A 25,587-nucleotide genomic window follows, 5' to 3' on the forward strand; every position below is an offset into this window, starting at 1 on the left:
TCCACGGCCAATCCCAAGAATTCAACTGCTGTCATTAGACGTATTTGGGGTTCAGAGTCCTCCAGACACTGTTGGGGGGGGCAGGATGGTCCCCACTCACGGCTAAAGTGAGGACCCTGGTGTCCCTCATGAGGACACCACTGGGCCACGTGTGTCCGGGACTGGCACAGCCCGGAGGCACATCAACCCCTCGCCACTCACTGGCCCGGGCCACCCCTCACCTTCATCGCTGCAGCCAGGGCCCATGCAGGGCTGGAAGTCCTGGGTGTCGGGGCAGGGGACACTGAGGTCCAGCTGCGCCTTCAGCATCCGCTGCCGCATCCGCTTGCCTTTGTCGCAGGTGGAGGAACTACAGGCGGACCACGGGGACCAGTTGGAGTAGATACAGGTCTCTGGGGTGTCATCTGCAAAGAGGATGGAGCCCGGGTTCCTGGGAGCCCGTGGAGGCTTGTCACCGGCCTTTCCCCCCAGACAAGTGAACTTGGCGTTCCTGAGGCCGCCGCCGCCATCCACTTCATGTGCCAGTTCTACTTTAGGGGCCAAGGAGCCCAGAGAGTACGCGGCTTTCTTACCCAAGGGTCGGGGCTCAAGGCCTGGCTCCAAGGGAGATCCGTGGAGGGTGGGCTGGTGCTTCGGCATCTCCCCCCAACTCCTGGGGCATTTTTTTTTTGCCTCCAGGGTTATTGCTGGGGCTCAGTGCCTGCACCATGAATCCACTGCTCCTGGAGGCCATTTTTTCCCCCTTTGGTTGCCCTTGTTGTAGCCTTGTTGTGGTTATTATTGTTGTTGTTCATTGTTGGATAGGACAGAGAGAAATGGAGAGAGGAGGGGAAGACAGAGAGGGGGAGAGAAAGACAGACACCTGCAGACCTGCTTCACCGCCTGTGAAGCGACTCCCCTGCATGTGGGGAGCCAGGGCTTGAACCGGGATCCTTATGCCGGTCCTTGTGCTTTGCGCCACCTGCGCTTAACCCGCTGCGCTACCGCCCAACCCCCCTCCCCCCTGTGCTTTCAACCCCCCCCCATATAGAATAAAACTTGGGGGTATCATGAGACCTCAAGTTTATTCTGAGTTCTATTTCAGCATTGCTGTAGTTAACCTGAACAGTAAGACTGTGGAAAGAATCTCTTAGCCCTTTTCCATTAGCATATGGTTGGTTATCCTTTCATTTTTTAAAAAAATTTTTTAAATTATCTTTTTGTTTACTGGATAGAGGCAGGCAGAAATGGAGAGGGAAGGGGTGAGAGGGAGAGAGACAGACACCTGCAGCCCCGCTTCACCACTCACAAAGCTTCCTCCCTGCAGGTAGGGGCATCTTCATCTCTAGTCACTCACCTTGTCACCTTGTCACTTCCACAGGTGCAGGCTAATAGCCAGTTGGGCTCATTGCTTTATCTTTTTTTCTTTTTAATCTTTACAGGGGGATTAATGTTTTACAGGTCATGGCTTTATCTAATGCTCCCACCAAGCCTGACTTTTGAGGTAGGACAGGAATGGTGGTCCAGGAATAGCACAGAATTATCATAATGAAAATAAGGTGTTGGGCCGGGCTGTAGCACAGCGGGTTAAGCGCACGTGGCGTGAAGTGAAAAAAAAAACCGGCGTAAGGATCCCGGTTCGAGTCCCTGGCTCCCCACCTGCAGGGGAGTTGCTTCACAGGCGGTGAAGCGGGTCTGCGGGTATCTATCTTTCCCCCTCTCTGTCTTCCCTTCCCTCTATTTCTCTCTGTCCTATCCAAAAACAACGACATCAATGGCAATGATAATAATAACCACGACAACGATAAAAAAACAACCAGGGTAACAAAGGGAAAAATGGCCTCCAGGAGCAGTGGATTCCTGGTGTGGGTGAGCCCCAGCAATAGCCCTGGAGGCCAAAAAACAAACAAAAAACCACATTAGTCTGTCCTGAATATGCCACATGTAAATGTCTCCTTAGTATGTGTCTTTAAACTTGTTAGAAAATCTTTATATTATGTTAGTAGAGAGATACAGAGAAAAATATAGAGAAAGAGAAAGGGAGACGTCAGGGAGAACTGCTTGAACTTGGACTGGAGTTGGTTGACTCTGGGGTGGGGTGGGGGAGGGCTCAGGCCGTGGAACAGGATGGCAGAGGAGGACCTAGAGGGGGTTGGATTGTTCTGTGGAAAACTGGGAAATGTTACACAGGGACAGTCGACTGTATTTTACTGTTGGCTGTAAACCAGTAATCCCCCAATAAAGAAATTTAAAAAAGAAAAAACACATCAGCTCACATCAAATTGATGAGGTTTACAGTCAATAATATTCAAACCCCTTTCCCATATTAGGGAGCTACTCTCTTCCCTGATCCAGCTTTCTGGTTCTTTTTCCAGCCATGACATCACCTCCCCAGACAATAATTAGGATTCACCTGCATATCAGATTTCAGGCTCAGGCAAAACAAACAAACAAAAAAACTAGTATAGCTACAGGCCCTTTGGAATATAACTAAAATATGCCTACTAGCTATCTACAAAAATGGAGGACACCCCCTAACACTTCATCTGCACTATTCCAACCTTTAGGTCCATAATTGTCCAACAGTTTGTTTGGCTTTGTATGTTCACTCTGTTTTCAGCCACCAGGTTCCAGATGCCAACATGATGCCGACCAGGCTTCCCTGGACAGACAACCCCACCAATATGTCCTGGAGCTCCGCTTCCCCAGAGCCCTGCCCCACTAGGGAAAGAGAGAGACAGGCTGGGAGTATGGATCCACCTGTCAACGCCCATGTTCAGCGGGGAAGCAATTACAGAAGCCAGACCTTCCACCTTCTGCATCCCACAGTGACCCTGGGTCCATACTCCCAGAGGGATAAAGAATAGGAAAGCTGTCAGGGGAGGGGAGGGGATATGGAGTTCTGGTGGTGGCAATTGTGTGGCGTTGTACCCCTCTGATCCTATGGTTGTGTCAGTGTCTCCTTTTTACCAATAAGAGAAAACCACATCGGACAGCGACTCTTCCCAAAGAGGGGCAAAGCGCGCCGCCTGTGGGCCACCAGGGCAAAGCACACCTTCGTCCTTCTCGTCCGGCGTCAGGTCAGCCACAATGTCGTCCACGTTGTCAGGAACAATGTTGCACTGCTCTCCCTGCAAAGAGAGTTTCACTCCAAGGGTCAGGCTACAGAATATGCGATGTGTGGGGTTAAACGGAGAGCGGAGAATCAAATCGTCCGCGCGCAGGAAAGCCGAGACCACGGCTGTGAGCCAACAGCCACTATCTGACTTTAAAAAAGTTGCAGGGCCGGGCAGTAGCACAACGGGTTACACACACAGAGTACTAAGGCCAAGGACTCCTGCAAGGATCCCAGGTTCGAGCCCCCGGTTCCCCACCTGCGGGGGAGTCGCTCCACAAGTGGTGAAGCAGGTCTGCAGGTGTCTGTCTTTCTCTCCCCCCTCTCTGTCTTCCCCTCCTCTCTCCACTTCTCTCTTTCCTATCCAACAACGACGACATCAGTAACAACAAGTACAACAATAAAACAAGGGCAACAAAAGGGAAAATAAATAAATATTTTTTAAAATCTCTTTTAAAAAAAAGAAATTTACTTGGTGGGGCTAGATAGCATAATAGTTATGCAAAGAGACTCATATTTGAGTCTCCGAAGTCCCAAGTTCAATCCCCTGCACCACCATAAGCCAGAGCTGAGCAGTGCTCTGGTAAAATAAATAAATAAAACCTTAGGGGGAAAAAAAAAGAACTCACTGGCCTTGTTCAAATCATTTAGTTGGGCATTGAACCTACTGCATCTCTGTCTTACAGAAGTCAGCATATTATAAAACCTTGGGAGACCCAGAATTCTTAGACCTGAGAACTGTTAAGGACAACAAGTCCAGTCTCCTCGGCAGCCCTGGTGGAAAGGTCTGTTTCAGGGTGAATCCTACCTTCCGGGCAATTCTCTCGATGACAACTCTGGCGACTTGAGTGATGGATCCACCCTCTGGGTCGTAAAAAGGACTCTGAGGATGGTCCAGACTGGTCAGAGGCCGGATTTTCTCCTGGGGAATTGTGGGTTTGTTGGGTGACTGCAATAAAGAGAACGGACGAACAAAATACACACACTGAGAGATCAACCTGATTGTGGGGAGTCGGGTGATAGCGCAGTGGGTTAAGTGCACATGGCGGAAAGCGCAAGAACCAGCGGAAGGATTCCAGTTCGAGCCCCCGGCTCCCCACCTGCAGGGGAGTCGCTTCACAGGCGGTGAAGCAGGTCTGCAGGTGTCTGTCTTTCTCTCCCCCTCTCTGTCTTCCCCTCCTCTCTCCATTTCTCTCTGTCCTATCCAACAACGACGGCATCAATAACAACAATAAAACAACAAGGGTATGTATGTGGCCAAAGGCCTTCACCTCATTGTGCGATCTATCCTCCGGTCTGTCAACAGCTCTTTTTTCTTCCTTCCTTCCTTCCTTCCTTCCTTCCTTCCTTCCTTCCTTCCTTCCTTCCCTCCCTCCCTCCCTCCCTCCCTCCTTCCTTCCTTCCTTCCTTCCTTCCTTTTCCTCTTTTCCTCCAGTGTTATCGCTGTGGCTTGGTGTTGGCACCACAAATCCACTGCTCCAGGTGGCCATCCCCCCCATTTTATTACACAGGACAGAGAAATGGAGAGAGAAGGGGAAGGTAGAGAGGGAGAGTGAAAGACACCTGCGGACCTGCTTCACTGCTTGTGAAGTGACCCCTCACCCCCACAGGCGGGGAGCCGGGGGCTTGAACCCGGATCTTTGTGTGGGTCCTTGCACTTAGTACTATGTGCGCTTAACTGGGTGCACCACCACCTGGCCTCTTCCTTCCTTTCCCTCTCCCCTCCCCTCCCCTCCCCTCCCCTCTCCTCTCCTCTCCTCTCCTCCTCTCTCCTCTCCTCTCCTCTCCTCTCCTCTCCTCTCCTCTCCTCTCCTCTCCTCTCCTCTCCTCTCCTCTCCTCTCCTCTTTCTCCTCTCCTCTTTCTCCTCTCCTCTCCTCCTCTCTCCTCTCCTCTCCTCTCCTCTCCTCTCCTCTCCTCTCCTCTCCTCTCCTCTCCTCTTTCTCCTCTCCTCTTTCTCCTCTCCTCTCCTCCTCTCTCCTCTCCTCTCCTCTCCTCTCCTCTCCTCTCCTCTCCTCTCCTCTCTCTCCTCCTCTCTCCTCTCCTCTCCTCTCCTCTCCTCTCCTCTCCTCTCCTCTCCTCTCCTCTTTCTCCTCTCCTCTCCTCTCCTCCTCTCTCCTCTCCTCTCCTCTCCTCTCCTCTCTCTCCTCCTCTCTCCTCTCCTCTCCTCTCCTCTCCTCTCCTCTCCTCTCTCTCCTCCTCTCTCCTCTCCTCTCCTCTCCTCTCCTCCCTCTCCTCTCCTCTCCTCTCCTCCTCTCTCCTCTCCTCTCCTCTCCTCTCCTCTCCTCTCCTCTCCTCTCCTCTCTGTCCTCTCCTCTCCTCTCCTCTCCTCTCCTCTCCTCTCCTCTCCTCTCCTCTCTTCTCCTCTCCTCTCTGTCCTCTCCTCTCCTCTCCTCCTCTCTCCTCTCCTCTCCTCTCCTCTCCTCTCCTCTCCTCTCCTCTCCTCTCCTCTCCTCTCCTCTCCTCTCTGTCCTCTCCTCTTCTCTCCTCTCCTCTCCTCTCTGTCCTCTCCTCTCCTCTCCTCCTCTCTTCTCTCCTCTCCTCTCCTCTCCTCTCCTCTCCTCTCTGTCCTCTCCTCTCCTCTCCTCTCCTCCTCTCCTCTCCTCTCCTCTCCTCTCCTCTCTGTCCTCTCCTCTCCTCTCCTCCTCTCTTCTCTCCTCTCCTCTCCTCTCTGTCCTCTCCTCCTCTCTCCTCTCCTCTCCTCTCTGTCCTCTCCTCTCCTCCTCTCCTCTCCTCTCCTCTCCTCTCCTCTCCTCTCCTCTCCTCTCCTCTCCTCTCCTCTCTGTCCTCTCCTCTCCTCTCCTCTCCTCTCCTCTCTGTCCTCTCCTCTCCTCTCCTCTCCTCTCCTCTCCTCTCTGTCCTCTCCTCTCCTCCTCTCTCCTCTCCTCTCCTCTCTCCTCTCCTCTCCTCTCCTCTCCTCTCTCTCCTCCTCTCTCCTCTCCTTTCCTCTCCTCTCCTCTCTCTCCTCCTCTCCTCTCCTCTCCTCTCTCTCCTCCTCTCTCCTCTCCTCTCCTCTCTCTCCTCTCCTCTCTCTCCTCCTCTCTCCTCTCCTCTCCTCTCCTCTCTCTCCTCCTCTCTCCTCTCCTCTCCTCTCTCTCCTCCTCTCTCCTCTCCTCTCCTCTCTCTCCTCCTCTCTCCTCTCTCTCCTCTCCTCCTCTCTCCTCTCCTCTCCTCTCTCTCCTCTCTCTCCTCTCCTCCTCTCCTCTCCTCTCTCTCCTCCTCTCTCCCCTCCTCTCCTCTCCTCTCTCTCCTCCTCTCTCCTCTCCTCTCCTCTCCTATCCTCTCCTCCCCTCCCCTCCTCTCCTCCCTTCCCTCCCCTCCCCTCCTCCCCTCTCCTCCCTTCCCCTCACCTCCTCTCCTCTCCTCTCCTCTCCTCTCCTCTCCCCTCCTCTCCTCTCCTCTTTTTCCCCTTTCTAGTTCTCCTCTCCCCTCCCCTCTCCATTGCCACCAAGGTTATCAGTGGCCTTGGTGTCACCACAATGAATCCCGGAAGCTCTTTTCTCCTCCCAGTTATTTTGTTAAACATCAACTTAAGTTCATTAAGTTAATTAACTAGCTGGGCAGCTTCCTATCTAAAAAGTACAAAGGCACTACAAGAAGTCATACAAGTGTAAGACTTTGCCACCGTAGGAAAAAAAAAATTAAAAATATATATATTATTGCTTATTTAACTGGTTTCTAAGACTGAGAATGGAACGACTGGATGAGGGAACCTTGGAGAATTCAGGATGGCGATGATACAGAAGGCCGGGCTTTTCCTCCCTGTATTCCCCTTTTTATTTGAGGAAGGGGGGAAGATAAGGAGAACGACAGTGACTCCTGCAGCCCTGCTTCACCATTTGCAAGGCTTCCCTCCTGCAGGCGGGGGCTGGGGGCTTGAACCCAGGTCCTTGCACATGCTGACGTGTGCACTCAACTGGGTGTGCCACCGCCCGGCACCCGAGCTGCTCTTAGTCGAACCGCCTTTCCACTTCCTCCTGGTCAGCTGCAGAGACATGTCCCAGAACCCGAGTCCCACGGTCCGTGAGTCCGTGGAGAGAGGCCTCCCCTCTGTGGGCCCCGCGGGACCGTGGCTCTAGCCAGGAGGCACTGCCTGGCTTGGCTTCACTTCTCTGGACCAGGGTACCCAGGACAGGGCGAGTGGCAGGGGCTCAGCGCGGCAGGCAGACACCCACCTCGTAGGTCACCCCACTGTCGGTGCCGGCGTCCCAAGGGATGAGGTCTTGCACCAGCTTCTGGACCCAGCCGCAGTCCTTGGTGCACAGGTCTTCCGCAGACAGCCCCACGTTCCAGTCGGGACTGGGGCCCATCATGGTCAGGAAGGACATTAAGTGGCGGGTCCTGTCCACGGAGAATTCAGCAGAGGGTGCGGCTCTCCTGGAAGCAAGCACATTCCACGAGGGCGTTAGGGGCCTGCTCTGAGGGACGTCACTGAAGGGTGAGAGGGACAGGAAGAAGCTGGCTATCAGTCTCCCTCTGGGCGCCTCTCTCTCTCTCTCTCTCCCTCTTTTTTCTTTTTAATTTTATTATCTTTATTTATAGGATAGAGACAGCCAGAAACTGAGATGGGAGGTAGAGATGGGAGAGAGATAAACACATACAACACCACTTCACCACTTGCAAAGCTTTTTCCCTGCAGGTGGGGACTGGGGGCTGGAACCCCAGTGCATTGTGACATGTGCACTCAACCAGGTGCACCACGTGGGCGCCTCTCTTCTGAGCCCACCTACTGGCCACACATGGGAGAACCACATGCCCTCCACTACCACCCACCCACGCCTCCTGTGCCAGCAGAACACTGCTTCCTCCCTCCACCCCTCCCTCCCTCCTTCGTCCCTTCCTTCCTTTTTTTTTTATTGTTATGGTTATTATTGTTGTCATCATCATTGCTGGATAGGACAGAGAGAAATGGAGAGAGGAGGGGAAAACAGAGAGGGAGAAAGACAGACACCTGCAGACCTGCTTCACCGCCTGTGAAGCGACTCCCCTGCAGGTGGGGAGCCGGGGACTCGAACCGGGATCCTTACGCCGCCAGTCCTTGCGCTTGGCACTACCTGCACTTAATCCACTGCGCTACCACCCGACTTCCCCCTTCATTCTTTCTTTTTCATATTTTATTTATCTATTCATGAGAAAGACAGGAGGAGAGAGACAAAAAAACAGACATCACTCTGGTACATGTGCTGCCAGGGGTTGAACTCAGGACCTCATACTGAGAGTCTGATGCTTTATCCACCGTGCCACCTCTGGGACCACAGCACATTTGCTTCTTTCTTTCTTGAATATTTTTATTTATTAGTGGATAGAGACAGACGGAGATTGACAGGGAAGGGGGAGATAGAGAGGAAGAGAGAGGCAGAGACACCTGCAGCCCTGCTCCACCACTCGTGAAGCTCTCCCCCCTGCAGGTGGGGACCAGGAGCTTGAACCTGGGTCCTTGCACACTGTAACGTGTGCGCTTAACCAGAGAGTCTCTTCACAAGTGGTGAAGTGGGTCTGCAGGTGTCTATCTTTCTCTACTCCTCTCTGTCTTCCCCTCCTGTCTTCATTTCTCTCTGTCCTATCCAACAACACATCAATCATAACTACAACAATAAAACAAAAAGGGCAACAAAAGGGAATAAATAATAATAATAATAATAAATAAATGAAGACGTGTCAAATGATTCACCTTTTTCATACTCAGAGAGACAATGTCGCTTTGACCCCACTTTTCCCTGCACACACGCTATCTCTACAAAATGGAAGTGTCATCATACCTTCTTTAGGTGTTTATTTTATTTAATTTAAATTTTTACCAGAGCTCTGCTTGGTTCTAGTTCATGGTGGTGTGGCGGAATTGAACCCGGGTCTCCAGAGCCTCAAGCATGAATGTCTTTTTGAAAACCATTATGCTATCTCCCCTCTTACCCTTTTCTTCTTAAAAAAATTAAATTATCTTTATTTATTGGATAGAGACAGCCAGAAATCAAAAGAGAAGGGAGAGAGAGACCTGCAGCCCTGCTTCACCAATCGCAAAGCTTTCCCCGTACAGGTGGGGACCAGAGGCTTGAACCCGGGTCCTTGTGCATTGTCACATGCGCACTCAACCAGGTGGCCACCACCCCGCCTCTCTTCAGGTCTTTTTTAATGGGAGAAACACGTACCATTGTGTCTACTGTGTAACAGGATCCAGCAAGCACTGCCTTTCTTCTCTATTTTCTCGACAAAACTTTCAAACCACAAAAGAGAGGTGGAGATCAACGGTTTCCCCCACCCCCCAGAAACGAATTTGCTTTTCATGTACAGATGCACACCGGTGAGACTCAGGTGTCTGAGGTCACCTTGCAATCAGCCTTCCTGTCAAACTTTTTTCCCTGTTAAGAAGCTTCCGAAGTGGCAGGAGCCAGACCTTGCCGCTAGGGGGCGCTCACGCCATTCACTAGGCTGGAATTCCGTGCTTGGTGGCAGGTTTGAGGGAGGTTTAACAGCTGTCACGTGGAGCCATCCCCATCTGGCTCTTGAGGTCTATCTACTGCCTGTCCTGCAGTGCAGCCAGGGCCAGACTTAAACGTCAGGGAGATGTTGGTGGACCGGGCCAGCTCTCCACTAGACAGAGGGGGGGTGTCCCTTGAGACTTCGGACCCTGACTGGGCAGGGTGTCCTTATTCTACCCATCCTTGGCTAGCCACCTAAGGCACGAAGCAGTGTCAAATCAAATATTCATTAAGCAGTGACTGTGGATAATTGAGGACACTGCAAGTTGCCGTTACAGGATTCAATATAGGAAAAGGATGAAGCACCTTGGATCCACCGGCATATCAGATTTCAGGCTCAGGGGCAAAAAGAAAAAGGAAAAAAAAAAAACTAGTATAGCCACAGGCCTTTTGGAATATAACTAAAACGTGCCTACTACCTACCTATAAAATGGAGGGGACCCCAATTCTTCATCTGCACTATTCCAGCCTTTAGGTTCACAATTTGTTTGGCTTTATATATTAACTTTCTTTTCAGCCACCAGGTTCCAGATGCCAGCATGATGCCAACCAGACTTCCCTGGACAGACAACCCCACCAATGTGTCCTGGAGCCCCACTTCCCCAGAGCCCTGCCCCACTAGGGAAAGAGAGAGACAGCCTGGGAGTATGGATCCACCTGTCAATGCCCATGCTCAGCGGGGAAGCAATGACAGAAGCCAGACCTTCCACCTTCTGCATCCCACAATGACCCTGGGTCCATACTCCCAGAGGGATAAAGAATAGGAAAGCTATCAGGGGAGGGGATGGGATACGGAGTTCTGGTGGTGGGAACTGTGTGGCGTTGTTCCCCTCTTATTCTATGGTTTTGTCAGTGTTTCATTTTTATAAAGAAAAAAAAAGAAAAGAAAGGGAGAGAGACCGAGAGACACCTGCAGTACTGCTTCACCACTCACAAAGCTTTCTCCTTGCAGGTGGGGACTGGGGGACTTGAATCAGGGTCCTTTCACACTGCAATGTGTGCACTCAACCAGGTGCGCCATCACCTGGACCCCTAGTCTTATTTATAAGACTAAAAAGTCTTGGGGCCAGGTGGTGGTGCACCTGGACCAGCATAAGGATCCCAGTTCGAGCCCCCGGCTCCCCACCTACAGGGGAGTCACTTCACAGGCGGTGAAGCAGGTCTGCAGGTGTCTGTCTTTCTCTCCCCCTCTGTCTTCCCCTCCTCTCTCCATTTCTCTCTGTCCCATCCAACAATAATAACTACATCAATAAAACAGCAAGGGCAACAAAAGGGAATAAATAAATAAAATAAATATTTAAAAAAAAAGAAATTAAGAACTGATTGAAAGGAAGCCTAGACGGTTTCCACTCGGATGCCAGATTGAGGGATGTGGGCTGTGTTCAGAATATGCCCTGCCTGCCTACCTGTGCCCGGGCTCCTCAGAGCCTCAGCTTGATTGATTGGGCTAAACAAGTCAGCAGCTAATTTGTTCATTCATGGCGGTGCAGGGGATAAAAATGAAAAGCATTGAAAAACAAGTCAGTTCCCCCCCTTTCCCCTCTCTGGCCAGGACCACCCAAAGTAGGTCAGCCTGGCCTTCCACTGGCCAGAGGGAGGCTGAAATCCCATTAACCTCAATGGAGCCAGCTCAGGGAGGAGGGGGAGGGAGGGGGGGAGGGAGGGCCCCGTTTCTGCTAAACGTAAGTTGGCCACAAGTAGGCTTCCTGATTTGACTTCTTAATGAGATCTGGAAGAGGAAAGGGGAGACTTGGGGATGGGAAGATCAAAAGAAAATTCCTTTTTCCCTGAACAAGCTGGTAGCAACCGAGTGGGAAGGATTTGGGCATTTGGAGGTCTGAGTGATTGGCAACCATGGATTCAGGCTCACGGGGGGCTTGCGAGCGGCACTGGTCTTTTCAACGTTTCTGTAAGTTTTTCTCTTTTTATTTTTTATATTTTCTGTTTTATTTATTTATTTATTATTGGATAGACACAGAGAGAAATTGAGAAGAGGGAGAGGGAGAGAGACAGAGAGACACCTGCAGCCCTGCTTCACCACTCGTGAAGCTTTCCCCCTGCAGGTGGGGACCAGGGGCTTGAACCTGGGTCCTTGCTCACGGTATTGTGTGCATTTAGCCAGATGCACCACCATCTGGCCCAGTTTTTCTCTTTTTAAAAGGGAGAGGGAGAAGGAGAGGGACGGAGAGAGAGAGAGAGATCCTCATTGATTTTTTTGTCCTCTTGAAGCGTCCGACCAGTCTCTGTCCTTTCATCACAAACTTCACTTGAGCTATCTGTGCTCGCTGACCCGACCTCATCTGTTCCCATTTCACCAGGCTCCAGACTCCAGGGCTTCGTGGTAGTAAAGCCAGTGGGCACTTTATAGCCCTTAATCTCTTTTTTCTTTTTTCATTTCATTTCTTTTCTTTTTTTTATTAGTGATCCAGCACTGATCTATGATCTACAAAATTACAAGGCAACAGGGGTACAGCTCCACACCACTCCCACCACCTGAGTTTTGGGACCCAACTCCCTCCACTGGAGGCTACAGCAGTTCTCCCAAGGTTGCCGATAGGGGTCAGCTATTATCTCTACATTTCTCTGGCTATATCTGTATATATTTGCCCACTTTCTTTTTTTTTTAAATTTTCCCTTTTGTTGCCCTTGTTGTCTTTTTATTGTTGTTGTAGTTATTATTGTTGTTGTTATTGATGTCATTGTTGTTGGATAGGACAGAGAGAACTGGAGAGAGGAGGGGAAGACAGAGAGGGGGAGAGAAAGACAGACACCTGCAGACCTGCTTCACCGCCTGTGAAGCGACTCCCCTGCAGGTGGGGAGCTGGGGCTCGAACCGGGATCCTTAACGCCGGTCCTTGCCAACTCCTTTGCTCTGTCGGGCGGTGTCAGCAAGTGTCGGTGCCCCTGAGGACTCAGAGCCAAGTCTCTGGCTCTTCCGCTCAAGCTCTCTCTTACCCAGCCTTTGGTGGTGTCGCATAATCTCTAATGACTTCTCCTGGCTCAGAGCTTATAGTTAACTGTATACGTAAGGCCAGCAGCTGGGTATCTGAAGGCGTCACCGATTTCACGCATCTAGAACTGAACTCGTGGTTTCCCCCTTTAACTTCAGCCAGTCTTACCTGTCCTATGAGTTCCCCCCCTCCTTTATGCCAGACTGACCCACCTCAGAGGCAGCTTGACCCCCTGCTCCCTCGCCTTTCGCTACCACCACCACCAGCTGCTCTAAGTCACTCTTCTCCAGGGCTGCTGCTGTTCATAGATCTGGTCTCTCTACTTTGACCCCTTTCATATGACAGCCAGAGACGTATTATTATTTTTTAATTTAAATTTTTTTTTTTTTCTTTTTCCCCTCCAGGGTGATTGCTGGGTCTTGGTGACAGCACTATGAATCCACTGCTCCTGGCTGCCATCTTTCCATGTTATTGGACAGGACAGAGGGAAATCGAGAGAGGAGGGGAGACACACAGAGAGAGAGAGACATCTGCAGACCTGCTTCACCACTTGTAAAGAGTTCCCCTTGCAGGTGGGAGTCGGTTAAGTGCACATAGTACTAAGCACAAGGACCCGCGCAAAGAACTGGGTTCAAGTCCCCCCTGCAGGTGGGAAGCCGGGAACTTGAACCCAGATCTTTGCGTGGGGCCTTGTGCTAAGTACTGTGCGCTTAAGTGGCAGGCCACCACTGGACCCCTTTAAAAAAGATTCATGGGGAGTCGGGCGGTGGCGCAGCGGGTTAAGTGCAGACCCGTGGCACAAAGCACAAGGACCTGCGTAAGGATCCCGGTTCGAGCCCCCGGCTCCCCACCTGCAGGGGAGTCGCTTCACGGGGGGTGGTGAAGCAGGTCTGCAGGTGTCTGTCTTTCTCTCCCCCTCTCTGTCTTCCCCTCCTCTCTCCATTTCTCTCTGTCCTATCCAACAACAACAGCATCAATAACTACAACAATAATACAACAAGGCCAACAAAAGGGAATAAATAAATGAATTTAAAATAAAATAAAGTTAAGAAAAAGATTTATGAGGGGCTGGGTGGCAGTGCAGTGGGTTAAGCGCAGGTGGCGTGAAGCGCAAGGACCGGCATAAGGATCCCGGTTCAACCCCCGGCTCCCCACCTGTAGGGGAGTCGCTTCACAAGTGGTGAAGTAGGCCTGCAGGTGTCTGTCTTTCTCTCCCCCTCTCTGTGTTCCCCTCCTCTCTCCATTTCTCTCGGTCCTAGCCAACAACTATAGCAGCAATGGCAACAGTAACAACAAGGGCAACAAAATGGGAAAAATTGGCAACAAAATGGCCTCCAGGAGCAGTGGATTCATAGTGCAGGCACCAAGCTCCAGAGATAACCCTGGATGGGGAAAAAAAAAAAAGATTTATGAAAGAGAAAAGGGTCGGGGGTGGGGGGGAGAGGGAGAGAGCAGGGAGGAGAGAGGAGGGGAGAGCAAGAGGCTTAGACCACTCGGCACATTTCGGCACATGTGATTCTGAGGACCTCATACTTAGAAGCTCAGTGGCTTGTCCACTGTGCCACCTCCCAGGTCACCAGAAAGTTACCGTTTAATGGCAACTGCACCATCTTGTCATCGTGCTTAGAACTGTTCAGTGGTGTCCTATTATTCTAAATGCAGACTTCAAAACCCTAATGCCACACAGCTTGATCCCAGGCTAAGTTCGCCTTTGATTTCGGGACCTAGTTCGACCACAGACTTTTCTGTGCCTTCAACAAGCCCAGCTTTCTCTGCAGGGCTTCTGAACATGTAGGTAGCCTTTCCGGAAAGTTCTTCCTTTATTTACTTTGTTTCTTCACCTCGTAGGTGCCTACTGTCTATCCTTCTACCTACACACCTTCCTCAGAAGCGGCAGTTTGGGGACATCCGCTCACCTGCTCTGGGGAACCTCTCTCAGAGACGGGAAAGACCAGAGACTGAGAACGGAGCCTGGGGCGACTTGGACCTCCCTCCCTCCCGAGTGTCAGACCTGCTTAGCTGATGAGGCCCCTGTGCTCTGACAGGGGGCAGCTTGTTGTGTAAGAGCGAGCAAACCCATCCCACCCGGTTGATCGCTATGTCTGAGCTAGGTCCTTTGTGGAGTCAGAGCCACTGGGGGGACAGAGACAGAGTCTGCGTCACCGGGAAGTCGGGGGCTACGTCGCAGGTATTTGTGCTGCAGGACAACTGCGTGAGAACAGCAGGAGCCAGTGGGTGGGTACGGGGGTTCCGTGCTGAAAGGCTGGGACAGGGCGGGGCGGGGCGGTGTTTGCTACTTACACGTTGACAGGCTGCCAGGCTGGCCACTGAGCTTTGGCTTTGATGACGGTAAGGACCTCATCACTCTGGAAAAAAAAATAAAAAAGGACATATATTTAGTGGGGGGAAGCAGGACTCACGGGAGCAAGACAGCTGTTTTTTTTAAAAAAAATATTTATTTCCCTTTTGTTACCCTTGTTGTTTTATTGTTGTTGTAGTTATTATTGTTGCTGTTGTTGTTGTTGGACAGGACAGAGAGAAATGGAGACAGGAGGGGAAGACAGAGAGGGGGAGAGAAAGACAGACACCTGCAGACCTGCTTCACCGCCTGTGAAGCGACTCCCCTGCAGTCCCCTGCAGGTGGGGAGCTGGGGGCTCGAACCAGGATCCTTACGCCGGTCCCTGCGCTTTGCGGCACGTGCGCTTAACCCGCTGCGCTACCGCCCGGCCCCCTGCAAGACAGCTTTGACAGGGTGGCACTGCCCATGCCAATCCTTGACCTGCCTTTGAGGTTCCACCTGCCCAGGCCTGACACCTGCGGTGTGGAAGCCCTAGAGGCTCACTCTCGCCAGGCCTTTGGCCCCAGACAGCACTGTGGCCTCCACTCCGCCCGGTGCCTGCTCTCCACAGTGTGTTCAGCCAGGATCTCTGGGCACATCCTCTGTGTCCAGGTCAGACTGTAGTGCAGCCAACGCCTGACTCTAGAGGACTGTCCCCACCAAGTCTTCTGCTATCGAGGTTGACACTGGACCTGACTCCCGTGGGTCAGGCCAGAATGAAACTTGGCCTTGTGTCACTCATGTTTGTTGTGCCGTTTCTGTCTGCAGTTTGCATGACACTCTTAAATCACGGAGATCTAAAATGATTTCTGAAGGAAGAAGTAGTAATTCTGTCCGCTCCCCCCCCCGCCCCCTCCAGGGTCATCACTGGGCTTGGTGCCAGGACTACAAATCCACTGCTCCTGGTGGCCATATCTTCCATTTTATTGGCTAGGACAGACAGAAATTGAGAGAGGACAGGGAGATAGAGAGAGAGGGAGAGAGAGAGAAAACAGACCTGCTTTGCCACTTGTGAAATGTCCCCCTCCCCCTTGGTGGGAAGCAGGGGCTCGAACCCAGATCCTTGCACTTACTACCACGTGCACTTAACCTGGTGCGCTACTGCCCGGCCCCCTGTAATAATTCTTTTCAAAGAAAAAAAAAGCATGAAGTCATCATTATGACTCAACAACAATCAGAACTTTGTTGATTTTTGCTTAACTTTGGGGTCCTGTTGGGGGAGGGGGTGTCTTAAGATGTTTTCAGTTACACAGTGGGGTGAAGGGCACCTTAGTCCCATCAAGGCTTCAGGCCCACATAGCTCCACATCCAACTCAGGCTGGGAACTTCCCAGCCAGCGCTGGGTCTCCCCTTCCCCTGGCCTGCACCCAGCGGTGCTCAGACACCATCGTCCTCATCCAGCACTTCAAGAAAGGCCTGGAACGTCACGGCTGGGGAAGAAGAGCTGAACAGGCCCCCGGGTTCCAGGAGGGCAGAGACTTGCTCGGCTGGCTCACAGCCCTGCGCCACACCTGGCAGGTACCTGAAATGGACCGGAGATTTTCTCCTGCACTGGCGGTCATCTTGCCCAGAAACTCCCAAGGCCCAGAGAAACTGGAAGGAAGGGAGGAAGGAAGGTCTGTCCTATCTCCTGGCCTGGGTGCAAAGACCAAACAGAGAGAGTTTCACCTGTCACCAGGAAAGAGGCTGATGAGTGCTGGGCCTGAGACGGCACGGCCACTCAGACTTATCCCGCTGGACTGGGAGCCTGCAGATGGCTCTGGCTGGGGTGAACGATGGGAAGAAGGCTCTCAGAGGCAAGCTGGCGGTGGTAACCCTCCCCCCACCCCAACTTGAAGCTTCTCCCAGAAGCCAGGCTTTATTTATTATTTTATTATTTTATTATTTTTAAATTTCTCGATTGGGGAATTAATGTTTTATATTCGACAGTAAATACAATAGTTTGCACATGCATAACATTTCCCAGTTTTCCATATAACATACAACCCCCACTAGGTCCTCTGTCATCCTTCTTGGACCTGTATTCTCCCCACCCACCCACCCCAGAGTCTTTTACTTTGGTGCAATACGCCAATTCCAGTTCAGGTTCTACTTGTGTTTTCTCTTCTAATCTTGTCTTTCAACTTCGGCCTGAGAGTGAGATCATCCCATATTCATCCTTCTGTTTCTGACTTATTTCACTTAACATGAATTTTTCAAGCTCCATCCAAGATCAGCTGAAAACGGTGAAGTCATCGTTTTTTTTACAGCTGAGTAGTATTCCATTGTGTATCTAGACCACAACTTGCTCAGCCACTCATCTGTTGTTGGACACCTGGGTTGCTTCCAGGTGTTGGCTCTTACACATTGTGCTGCTATGAACATAGGTACACACAGATCTTTCTGGATGGGTCTGTTGGAGAACCCAGGCTTCATTGAGATACCTTCTTTACCTCAGAGCAAGAATCCTTGGCTGCTGCAGGCACCCCCACATGCACGTCTGTAGGGAGAGGGCCTCCAAATTGCAACGGAGTAGTTTACATGCTTTCAGATTTCTTTATTTACTGAGACTGTCTCCCTCACTCATTCCTAATCTGTGGAAGGACTGAGAGGAGCCGCCAGCAGGAAGTCCTACGCAGGACAGGGCCTGTTTCTCAAAAGACCAGCAGAGTCTCCCATGACCTGGCTTTCCTGTGGTCACGGCTCATGCTCCATGTCCCAGTCAGCTCCTTATCTGACTCCAGCAGCAAGTTCCTACCCTGCTCAGTCCCCTCTGGGTGAGAGGCCACATACTCACAGCCTGAATATATATATTTGCCTCCAGGGTTATCGCTGGGGCTTGCTGTCAGCACTACGAACCCACAGCTCCTGGTGGCCACCCCCCCCCCCCATTTTATTGGACAGGACAGAGAGAAATTGAGAGAGATGGGGAAGGGAGAGGGGGAGAGAGAAAGACACCTGTAGACCTGCTTCACCACCTGTGAAGCGACTCCCCTGCAGGTGGGGAGCCGGGGGCTCAAACCGGGATCCTCATGCCAGTCGGTCCTTGAGCTTTGCGCTACGTGCGCTTTACCAGTCGCCTGACCCCCAACTCCTCACAATTTCAACGACAGTGTCTTGACTCCTGGGCTTTGCTCACACGGCTGTCTTCGTCTGACTCTGGCATTCCTTCTTGTGTGATGTCTAATTCTAAATAATGAGCGAGGGCCTGAGGACAATCCTTTTGGTCTTGGGAAAAAATTCTTCACTAAAACGTAAAATCAATGTGGGTGGGGTGAAAGCAGCCATCAAGCTAGCTGACCCTGCAGATTCACCGTGCATGACAATGAACGCTTGGCTTTCAAATCCCAACTAATGACATATCGATTTTGCTTTTGCAATGTCACAACAAGAACGGTGCCCTCTGTTAATGTTTCTTTAGAGTAGACGCAATCCCACTGGGATTTCTTTTTTTCTTTGCCTCCAGGGTTATTGCTGGAGCTCTGTGCCTGCACTACAAATCCACTGTTCCTAGAGGCCATTTTTCCCATTTTGTTGCCCTCCTTGGTGTTATTATTATTGTTGTCATTGCTGTTGTTGTTGTTGGACAGGACAGAGAGAAATGGAGAGAGGAGGGGAAGACAGAGAGGGGGAGAGAAAGACAGACACCTGCAGACCTGCTTCACTGCCTGTGAAGCGACTCCCCTGCAGGTGGGGAGCCGGGGGCTCGAACCGGCATCCTTACGCCGGTCCTTGAGCTTCTCGCCATGTGCGCTTAACCCGCTGTGCTACCTCCCAACCCCATTTTCATTTTTTTTTTTTTTTTATAGAGCTATGTAGACTGCAGGGGTGGTGGGTCTACATGTTTAGATATGAGAATAGCTTCTTGCTGGAAGTTGTCTTTTTTCTTTTTAAAATCTTTTTCTTTTTAGTTTTTTTATTTATTCCTTTTTGTTGCTCTTGTTGTTTTATTGTTATAGTTATTATTGTTATTGATGTTGTCATTTTTGGATAGGACAGAGAGAAATGGAGAGAGGAGGGGAAGACAGAGAGGGGGAGAGAAAGACAGACACCTGCAGACCTGCTTCACCACCTGTGAAGCGACTCCCCTGCAGGTGAGGAGCCGGGGGCTCGAACTGGGCTACTGATGCTGATCCTTGTGCTTGGCACCATGTGCATTTAACCTGCTGCACTACTGCCCGGCTCCCTTCTTTTCTTTTTTTAAATTATCTTTATTGGACAGAGACAGTCAGAAATCGAAAGGGAAGGGGGCGATAGAGAGCAAGAGAGACAGAGAGACACCTGCAGCCCTGCTTCTGGCACTTGCAAAGCTTTCCTCCTGCAGGTGGGGACCAGGGGCTCGAACCCAGGTTCTTGTGCACTGTAACATTTGCGCTCAACCAGGTGCGCCACCACCTCCACCTGGCCTCACGGGCCCCCCTTTCTTTCTTTCTTTCTTTCTTTCTTTCTTTCTTTCAAAAATATTTTTATTTGGGAGTTGGGCGGTAGTGCAGTGGGTTAAGGACACGTGGTGCAAGGACCGGTGTAAGGATCCCGGTTCAAGCCCCAGGCTCCCCACCTGCAGGGGGTCGCTTCACAAGCGGTGAAGCAGGTCTGCAGGTATATCTTTCTTAAATTATTTTTATTTATTTATTTGATAGAGACAGTCAGAAATTGAGAGGAAGGAGGAGATAGAGAGACAGAGAGACACCTGCAGCCCTGCTTCATCACTTGTGAAGCTTTCCCCCAGCAAGTGGGGACCGGGGGCTCGAACCTGGATCCATGCGCACTATAACATACATGTTCAACCAGGTGTGCCACCACCCAGCCCTCAGTTATCTCTTTTTCTCTCCCCCTGTCTTCCCCTCCTCTCTCCTATTCTCTCTGTCCTATCCATCAACACGACATCAACAACAAGAATAAATAACTACAACTACAAAACAACAAGGACAACAAAAGGGAATAAATAAAAAAAATTAAAAGAATTATTTTGATTATTGCTTCGAGACAAGAGAAACTGAGGGTGCGGGGGAGACAAAGAAAGGGAGAGAGACAGAGAGACACCTGCAGCCCTGCTTCACTGCTTGTGAAGCTTTCCTCCTGCAGGTGGGGACCAGGGGCTTGAACCCAGGTCCTCAAGCCTGGTGATTTGTGCACTCTACTGGGTGACCAACCACTCAGCTCTAGTAATATAATTCTGTATTGTGCACCTATTTAGGTTTAAATATTTAGGTTTAAATATAGCACCTGTTTTGGTTTAAATATTAGTCTTCTTTTTCTTTCTTTTTTTTTTTTTGCCTCCAGGGTTATTGCTGGGGCTTGTTGCCGGCACTATGAATCCACTGCTCTCGGAGGCCATTCCTCCTCCCCAGTTATTATTATTATTTAATTAAATAGGACAGAGACAAATGGAGAGAGGAGGAGGAGGGAAAGATAAGACACCTGCACACCTGCTCTGCCGCCTGTGAAGCAGACCCCCTGCAGGTGGGGATCAGGGGCTTGAACCTGGGTCCTTGCACTTAGCAGTCTGTGTGCTCAATCAGGTGTGCCACTGTCTGGCCCCCTCATCTTCTTATTTCCATTCAGACCCAGCTGGTATTAGAACTGATGTGTGCTGCTTAAGTACAGAAAGTGGAGCACGCAGATTCATTGACGAACTCACAAAGTCTCAGGAGAACTCTGCCCACACGTAAGCCCAGCTCTGAATCTCAAGGAGCGTGGAATCGGAGCTTTCTTCACCAGGGTGAGCTTTGGATGGGGCCAGCAGGGCGCTGGGCATTTTACAGTCAGGGTACGATATTGAAACCTTAGACTTAACACGCTGTTTTAATGAGTCTCTAAAGCACAGAGAGGAGCTCTCTGAGGAGAGCTTTTTACACACCCTTCCACAGAACTCTTCAAACAAAGCATTTCAGGGCCTTCCCCTCTTCATGCCTCATTTGGATGACATCGGCACTTTTCCAGAGACACGACAAATAAACCCAGAGGAAGCTACAGGTCACTCACAGCCATCTTATATTATATTCTTTATTAGTGATATAATAGTGACAAGACTGTAAGATAGATAATAGAGGTATGATTCTTTTTTTTTTTTTTTTTTGCCTCCAGGGTTATTGCTGGGGCTCGGTGCCTGCACTATGAATCCACTGCTCCTGGAGGCTATTTTTCCCATTTTGTTGCCCTTGTTGTTGTGCTTGTTATAGCTGTTATTGTTGTCATAGCTGTTGTTGTTATTGGATAGGATGAAGAGAAATGGAGAGAGGAGGGGAAGACAGAGAGAAGGAGAGAAAGCTAGATACCTGCAGACCTGCTTCACTGCCTGTGAAGCGACTTCCCTGCAGGTGGGGAGCCGGGGGTTTGAACCGGGATCCCTTGTGCTTTGCGCCATGTGCACTTAACCTGCTGTGCTACTGCCCGCGACTCCCGCGGTATGACTCTATACCACTCCCACCACTACGGTTCTGTGCCCAGCCACCACCAGCAGTCAGCTGCCACAGTTGTCCCAAGGCTGCAAGAGTACACATAATTTTTTTTCAAGTTCAACTCACATCCATCTTTATGGGGATGAAGTCTTTCAGGTATAGACAGATGATGACGTTATTATAGCCGTACTCAGCCATCCTAGCTCCTGGCAGCAATGAGTGTGAGTAACACAGCCTCAAGTCAGCAGGGGTCGAGGTGAGATCGGAGGGGAGAGCAGAACCAGAAACAAGGTAGAGGCGAAATTGCACTGGATATGAGGAGATGCTGTGTTGGAGCAGAGAAGAGAGGAGGAAGGTGGGCCTGGGGCGGGGGCAGTCGCTGGCTGGTGTTGAGAGCCACCCTGGCGCCTGCCATTCCCGCCTGCCATTCCTGCCAGTATCAGCCCACGTCAGCCAGCAGCCACCCCCATGACTGGAGACTGCCACCTCCCTCCTGCCTTGCTTCTCACCTCGGCATCTTCCTGGCTCTTGCCTGTTAGCCTGTGTCTCTTGGTTCTGGCCAAACTATCTGTTTTCCGTTCTCTCTCTCTCTCTCTCTCTCTCTCTTTCTCTCTCTCTTCTTGATTAGTGATTTCATATTTATTTACAAAATTACAAGGTAACAGGGGGACAACTCTATACCATGCCTACCCTGAATTCTGAATCCCCACTCCCTCCATTAGAAGCAGTTTTCCTAAGGTTGCAGATATGGGTTGACTGTTATTTCCACAACTGCCTGTCTATATTTGTATATATTTGCCCATTTTTTTTAGGTACCATCTTCTCTCTCTTTCTCTTTTTCTCTCCCCCCCCTTTGCCTCCAGGGTTATCGCTGGGACTCAGTGCTAGCACTATAAACCCACAGCTTCTGCTGGTGATTTCTTCCCCATTTTATTGGATAGGCCAGAGAGAAATGGGGGGGGGGGATCACTTGTGAAGCACCCCACTGTAAGTGGGGATCTGGGGGCTTGAACCCGGATCCTTGCACCAGGTCCTTGAGCTTAATACACTGTGCGGTGTTTAACCAGGCATGCCACTGGCCGCCCCATCAAATATCACTTTTTCAATGAGTCTTTTGCTGATCATACTACTAAAAACCACAGTCACCAGTCCCCTTCTCAAGCTGGCATGGCCCCCACCCACCACTGTCTGATCCTCTGTCGAGAAATTGTGAGGAGCCTCACAAAGCATTAAGCCAGTTCCCCCTGTTCCCCCCTACATTCCTGATACTATGGCCTATCTACATAATCACTGTTTTGCCTGAAAGATCCCCACCCATTCCATTCCTTTGATCTATCTTCTTTCTACCCTCCCTGCCTCCAGGGTAGTATTAATCCCACCAGTTAAAAACCTCGCAACAGTTGCTAAGGAAGTTCCTACCTTTCCAGCCTTTCTCCGCCCCTTTCCTAGCTATTTCCGTTTCCGACTTGCCACTTTGGGGTCTGTCCTTTAAAAGCCGTGACTCTCTAATCAATAAAGACATATGCATTGTCTCAACACATGTTTGGTTCCTAAGTCATCTCTCTCGCATCACTGAGTGAGTAGCAGCCCAGGCTGGCTCCGGTCGAGTTCTCTCCAGCCCAGAGAGTACGTGCCTGGGAAGAGGCAGCCCCACGCTAGCCCGGCAATCCTCTTCTCTCTGTATCAGCTTTCACTGGACAGTGCATCATGTATTATCATTCTTATGTACTTTTTGTTGCCCACCTTCCCCGGCTACGATAAGGGTTCAGTGCAGGCCCTATCACTGCTGAGTGATCAGAGGGCAGAACCTTGCTTGAAAATACTTAATCAAGATTGTTGAATGAGTGAGAGACTGTGATGGGAAAGGGGCCAGTGTCCTTGTGTGCCTCAGCTGCCCCCACCCACTCCCCTACCCCCAGCACCCCTGAGCACTGCGTTGGTGTACAGGGAACTCTGCCAGGCAGCTGTAACAGGCCCCACCCAGGTGCAGCTGACAGATGCTAGGAGAGCAGGTGGACGGTGCCAGCCACGCTCTGCTAGAATGGCCAGGAAGTAGGAAGAGGGGGGAGAGGCCAGGTCACAGAGGTTACTTCGGGGAAGCTTGGTCAGAGCTCACAGGTTCTGAGTCAGCCTCAGTGACCTGGGCTGGCCTTTTGTAAGTGTCCTAGCACTTACTGTCCCTCGGGAAGTGTCTGGCTGCCCTCACAAGCTGCTGTCCATCAGCCATTTCCAAGCCAGAGAAAATATCTGAAGCCCATTAACAGATCCACAAGATGGTGATGAGGTTGCACAGAAGCATTTCAAATTCAATTTCTCTTCCTACGCAGCCCGTAATTCCCACAGGAAAATTGCATAGCGCTCCAAGATAAACTATTTTCCTGTGAGGTGGTTTGGTGAAAGTGTCTTGGCACTTCGAAGCTGGAGGGGAAGGACCCAGGACAGCCCACAGTTACCCTGGGTCCATCCTTGGCCCCTTGCCCCCTCGGCCCACACTCTGCCAGTCAGTGGCTGCTCTGCTGACTGAGCGGCATCTCCCCTGTGCCTGCATTAGCTAAGAGCATCCGCTGGGCTGGTCTTCTGGAAATGGAAATACCAGGCCTGGGAGAAGCTCACTGCTACACTTCCACTGTGCCCTTTATCATGCTGACCTAAGTCCTCCCTTTAAAGCTGATGGCACGGAACAGGTCCACGGCGGTCTGTCTCTCTCCACCAGCATTTCATGTCATGACCAGACCAGCAGAGACCTTTCGTCCAACTTTTAGCTCATGTCTAGCCATGACCCCTCTCCCCACCATCGTTGGTCACCTCCGTCAGCAACAGCATCGTGGACCCTCTTGAGGGCCTCTGTATGACCTCGCCCTCAATGTGGAACAACAGTGGTAAGGGCTGTTCCATTCTCCAAAGGGCGGCTGGGTCAACATACTCTGCCGCTCGAGGAAGAAGGGTGCTGAGATGAGTGCGGTCCAGAATGGTCCTAGCTGTGACCACAGCATGCGAATCAAACCTACAGGGGTGCAGAGCTTACACAGGCTCCTGTGCTGAATGTGAGCCCCAGATCAGATCCATGGAGTTTACAGTGAATGGTATGGTATTCATATACTTTTCCCCTATTTGGGAGCTACTCTCTTCCCTGATCCAGCTTTCTAGTTCTATTTCCCACTCTGACACCATCTCCCCAGACAATACCTTTTAGCCCCACCTGCATGTTAGCTGCTGGGCTCAGGCAAAAATTAGTAAAGTCATAGGTCCCTTGGAATATACCTAAAAAATAGACCTACTAGCTTTTACAAAATGGAGGCCCCAAATCTCATCTGCTCTATTCTTACCTTTAGGCTCCTGATCATTTAATATTCTTTTTTCTGCTTTATATCTTAATGCTTTTCAGCCACCAAGCTGCAGATGCTACCATCTTGCCAATCTGACTTCCCTGGGCAGATGACCTACCCAGTGTATCGTGGAACCTCACCTCCCCAGAGCCCTGCCCCACTAGGGAAAGATAGAAACAGGCTGGGGGTGTGGATCCATCTGCCAATACCCACATCCAGCAGAGAAGGAATTCCAGAAGCCAGACCTCCCACCTTCTGCTCCCCATAATGATTCTGGGTCCATGCTCCCAGAGCGATAGAGCATAGGAAAGTTTCCAATGAGGGGATGGGATGCAGAACTCTGGTGGTGGGAATTGTGTGGAACTGTACTCCTCTTATCCCATGGTCTTGTCGATAATTATTAAATCAATAATAATAAAAAAAAAGAGATAGAGAAAAAGGTCAATGCTACAGCTTGGTGGTGCAGCAGATAAAGTGTTGGGCTCCTAAACCATTAGGTCCCCAAGTTTAATCCCTAGCAATGCATGTGTCGGAATAATGCCCTGTTTTTTTTCTCTCCCTCTTCCTCTTTAACTAACTAACTAACTAAGTAAATAAAATCTCTAGCTTCCCTTTTGTGGCCATTGCTAAAGCTCCAGTGGCCACAGTGAAAACCAGTCTCGCTGTGACATCTGTCTGGAAGCATGAAAATCACTGTGGTGCACCTTTCCACACCTGCAGGAAGACAGGAAGACTGTCTCTTCCCTTCTTTCCACAGAGCTGACACGGAAGTCCCATAACCAGCCATGGCTATATGAAAAGACCACGAAGTCCCCGTTATCCTAGAGAAAGTCAGTACACTGGCCAAAGCAGTCCAGGTTCGCAGGAAGAAATATGTTTCTTCACTGAGTGAGCACGGCGGGAGGAGAGTGGGACAGCCGTCCCCGAGAGCACTGACCCCAGCAAGGTGGGCGTCACTGGGCTCCAAGGGGACAGAGACTGTGAAAAGGGCAAGTCTCAGGACAGGACAGGAAAAGGGAGAAA

The 25,587-nt window shown here is 50.8% G+C and overlaps 1 protein-coding gene across 1 annotated transcript in view; it reads right to left on the reverse strand.

The window, feature by feature from the left end:
* SPON1 (spondin 1) overlaps nucleotides 1–25,587 on the reverse strand; it is a 279,569-nt gene that overhangs the window by 9,495 nt on the left and 244,487 nt on the right. Inside the window, exons 7-11 of the mRNA XM_060177124.1 lie at nucleotides 14,821–14,885; nucleotides 7,268–7,469; nucleotides 3,903–4,043; nucleotides 3,035–3,110; nucleotides 222–404 (exon numbers count right to left, since the gene is read on the reverse strand). Coding sequence (XP_060033107.1) covers nucleotides 222–404; nucleotides 3,035–3,110; nucleotides 3,903–4,043; nucleotides 7,268–7,469; nucleotides 14,821–14,885 — 667 coding nt within the window. The remainder of the gene's footprint in view (nucleotides 1–221; nucleotides 405–3,034; nucleotides 3,111–3,902; nucleotides 4,044–7,267; nucleotides 7,470–14,820; nucleotides 14,886–25,587) is intronic.

The sequence above is a fragment of the Erinaceus europaeus genome, chromosome 17, assembly GCF_950295315.1.
Source record: "Erinaceus europaeus chromosome 17, mEriEur2.1, whole genome shotgun sequence".
Classification (NCBI taxonomy): Eukaryota; Metazoa; Chordata; class Mammalia; order Eulipotyphla; family Erinaceidae; genus Erinaceus; species Erinaceus europaeus.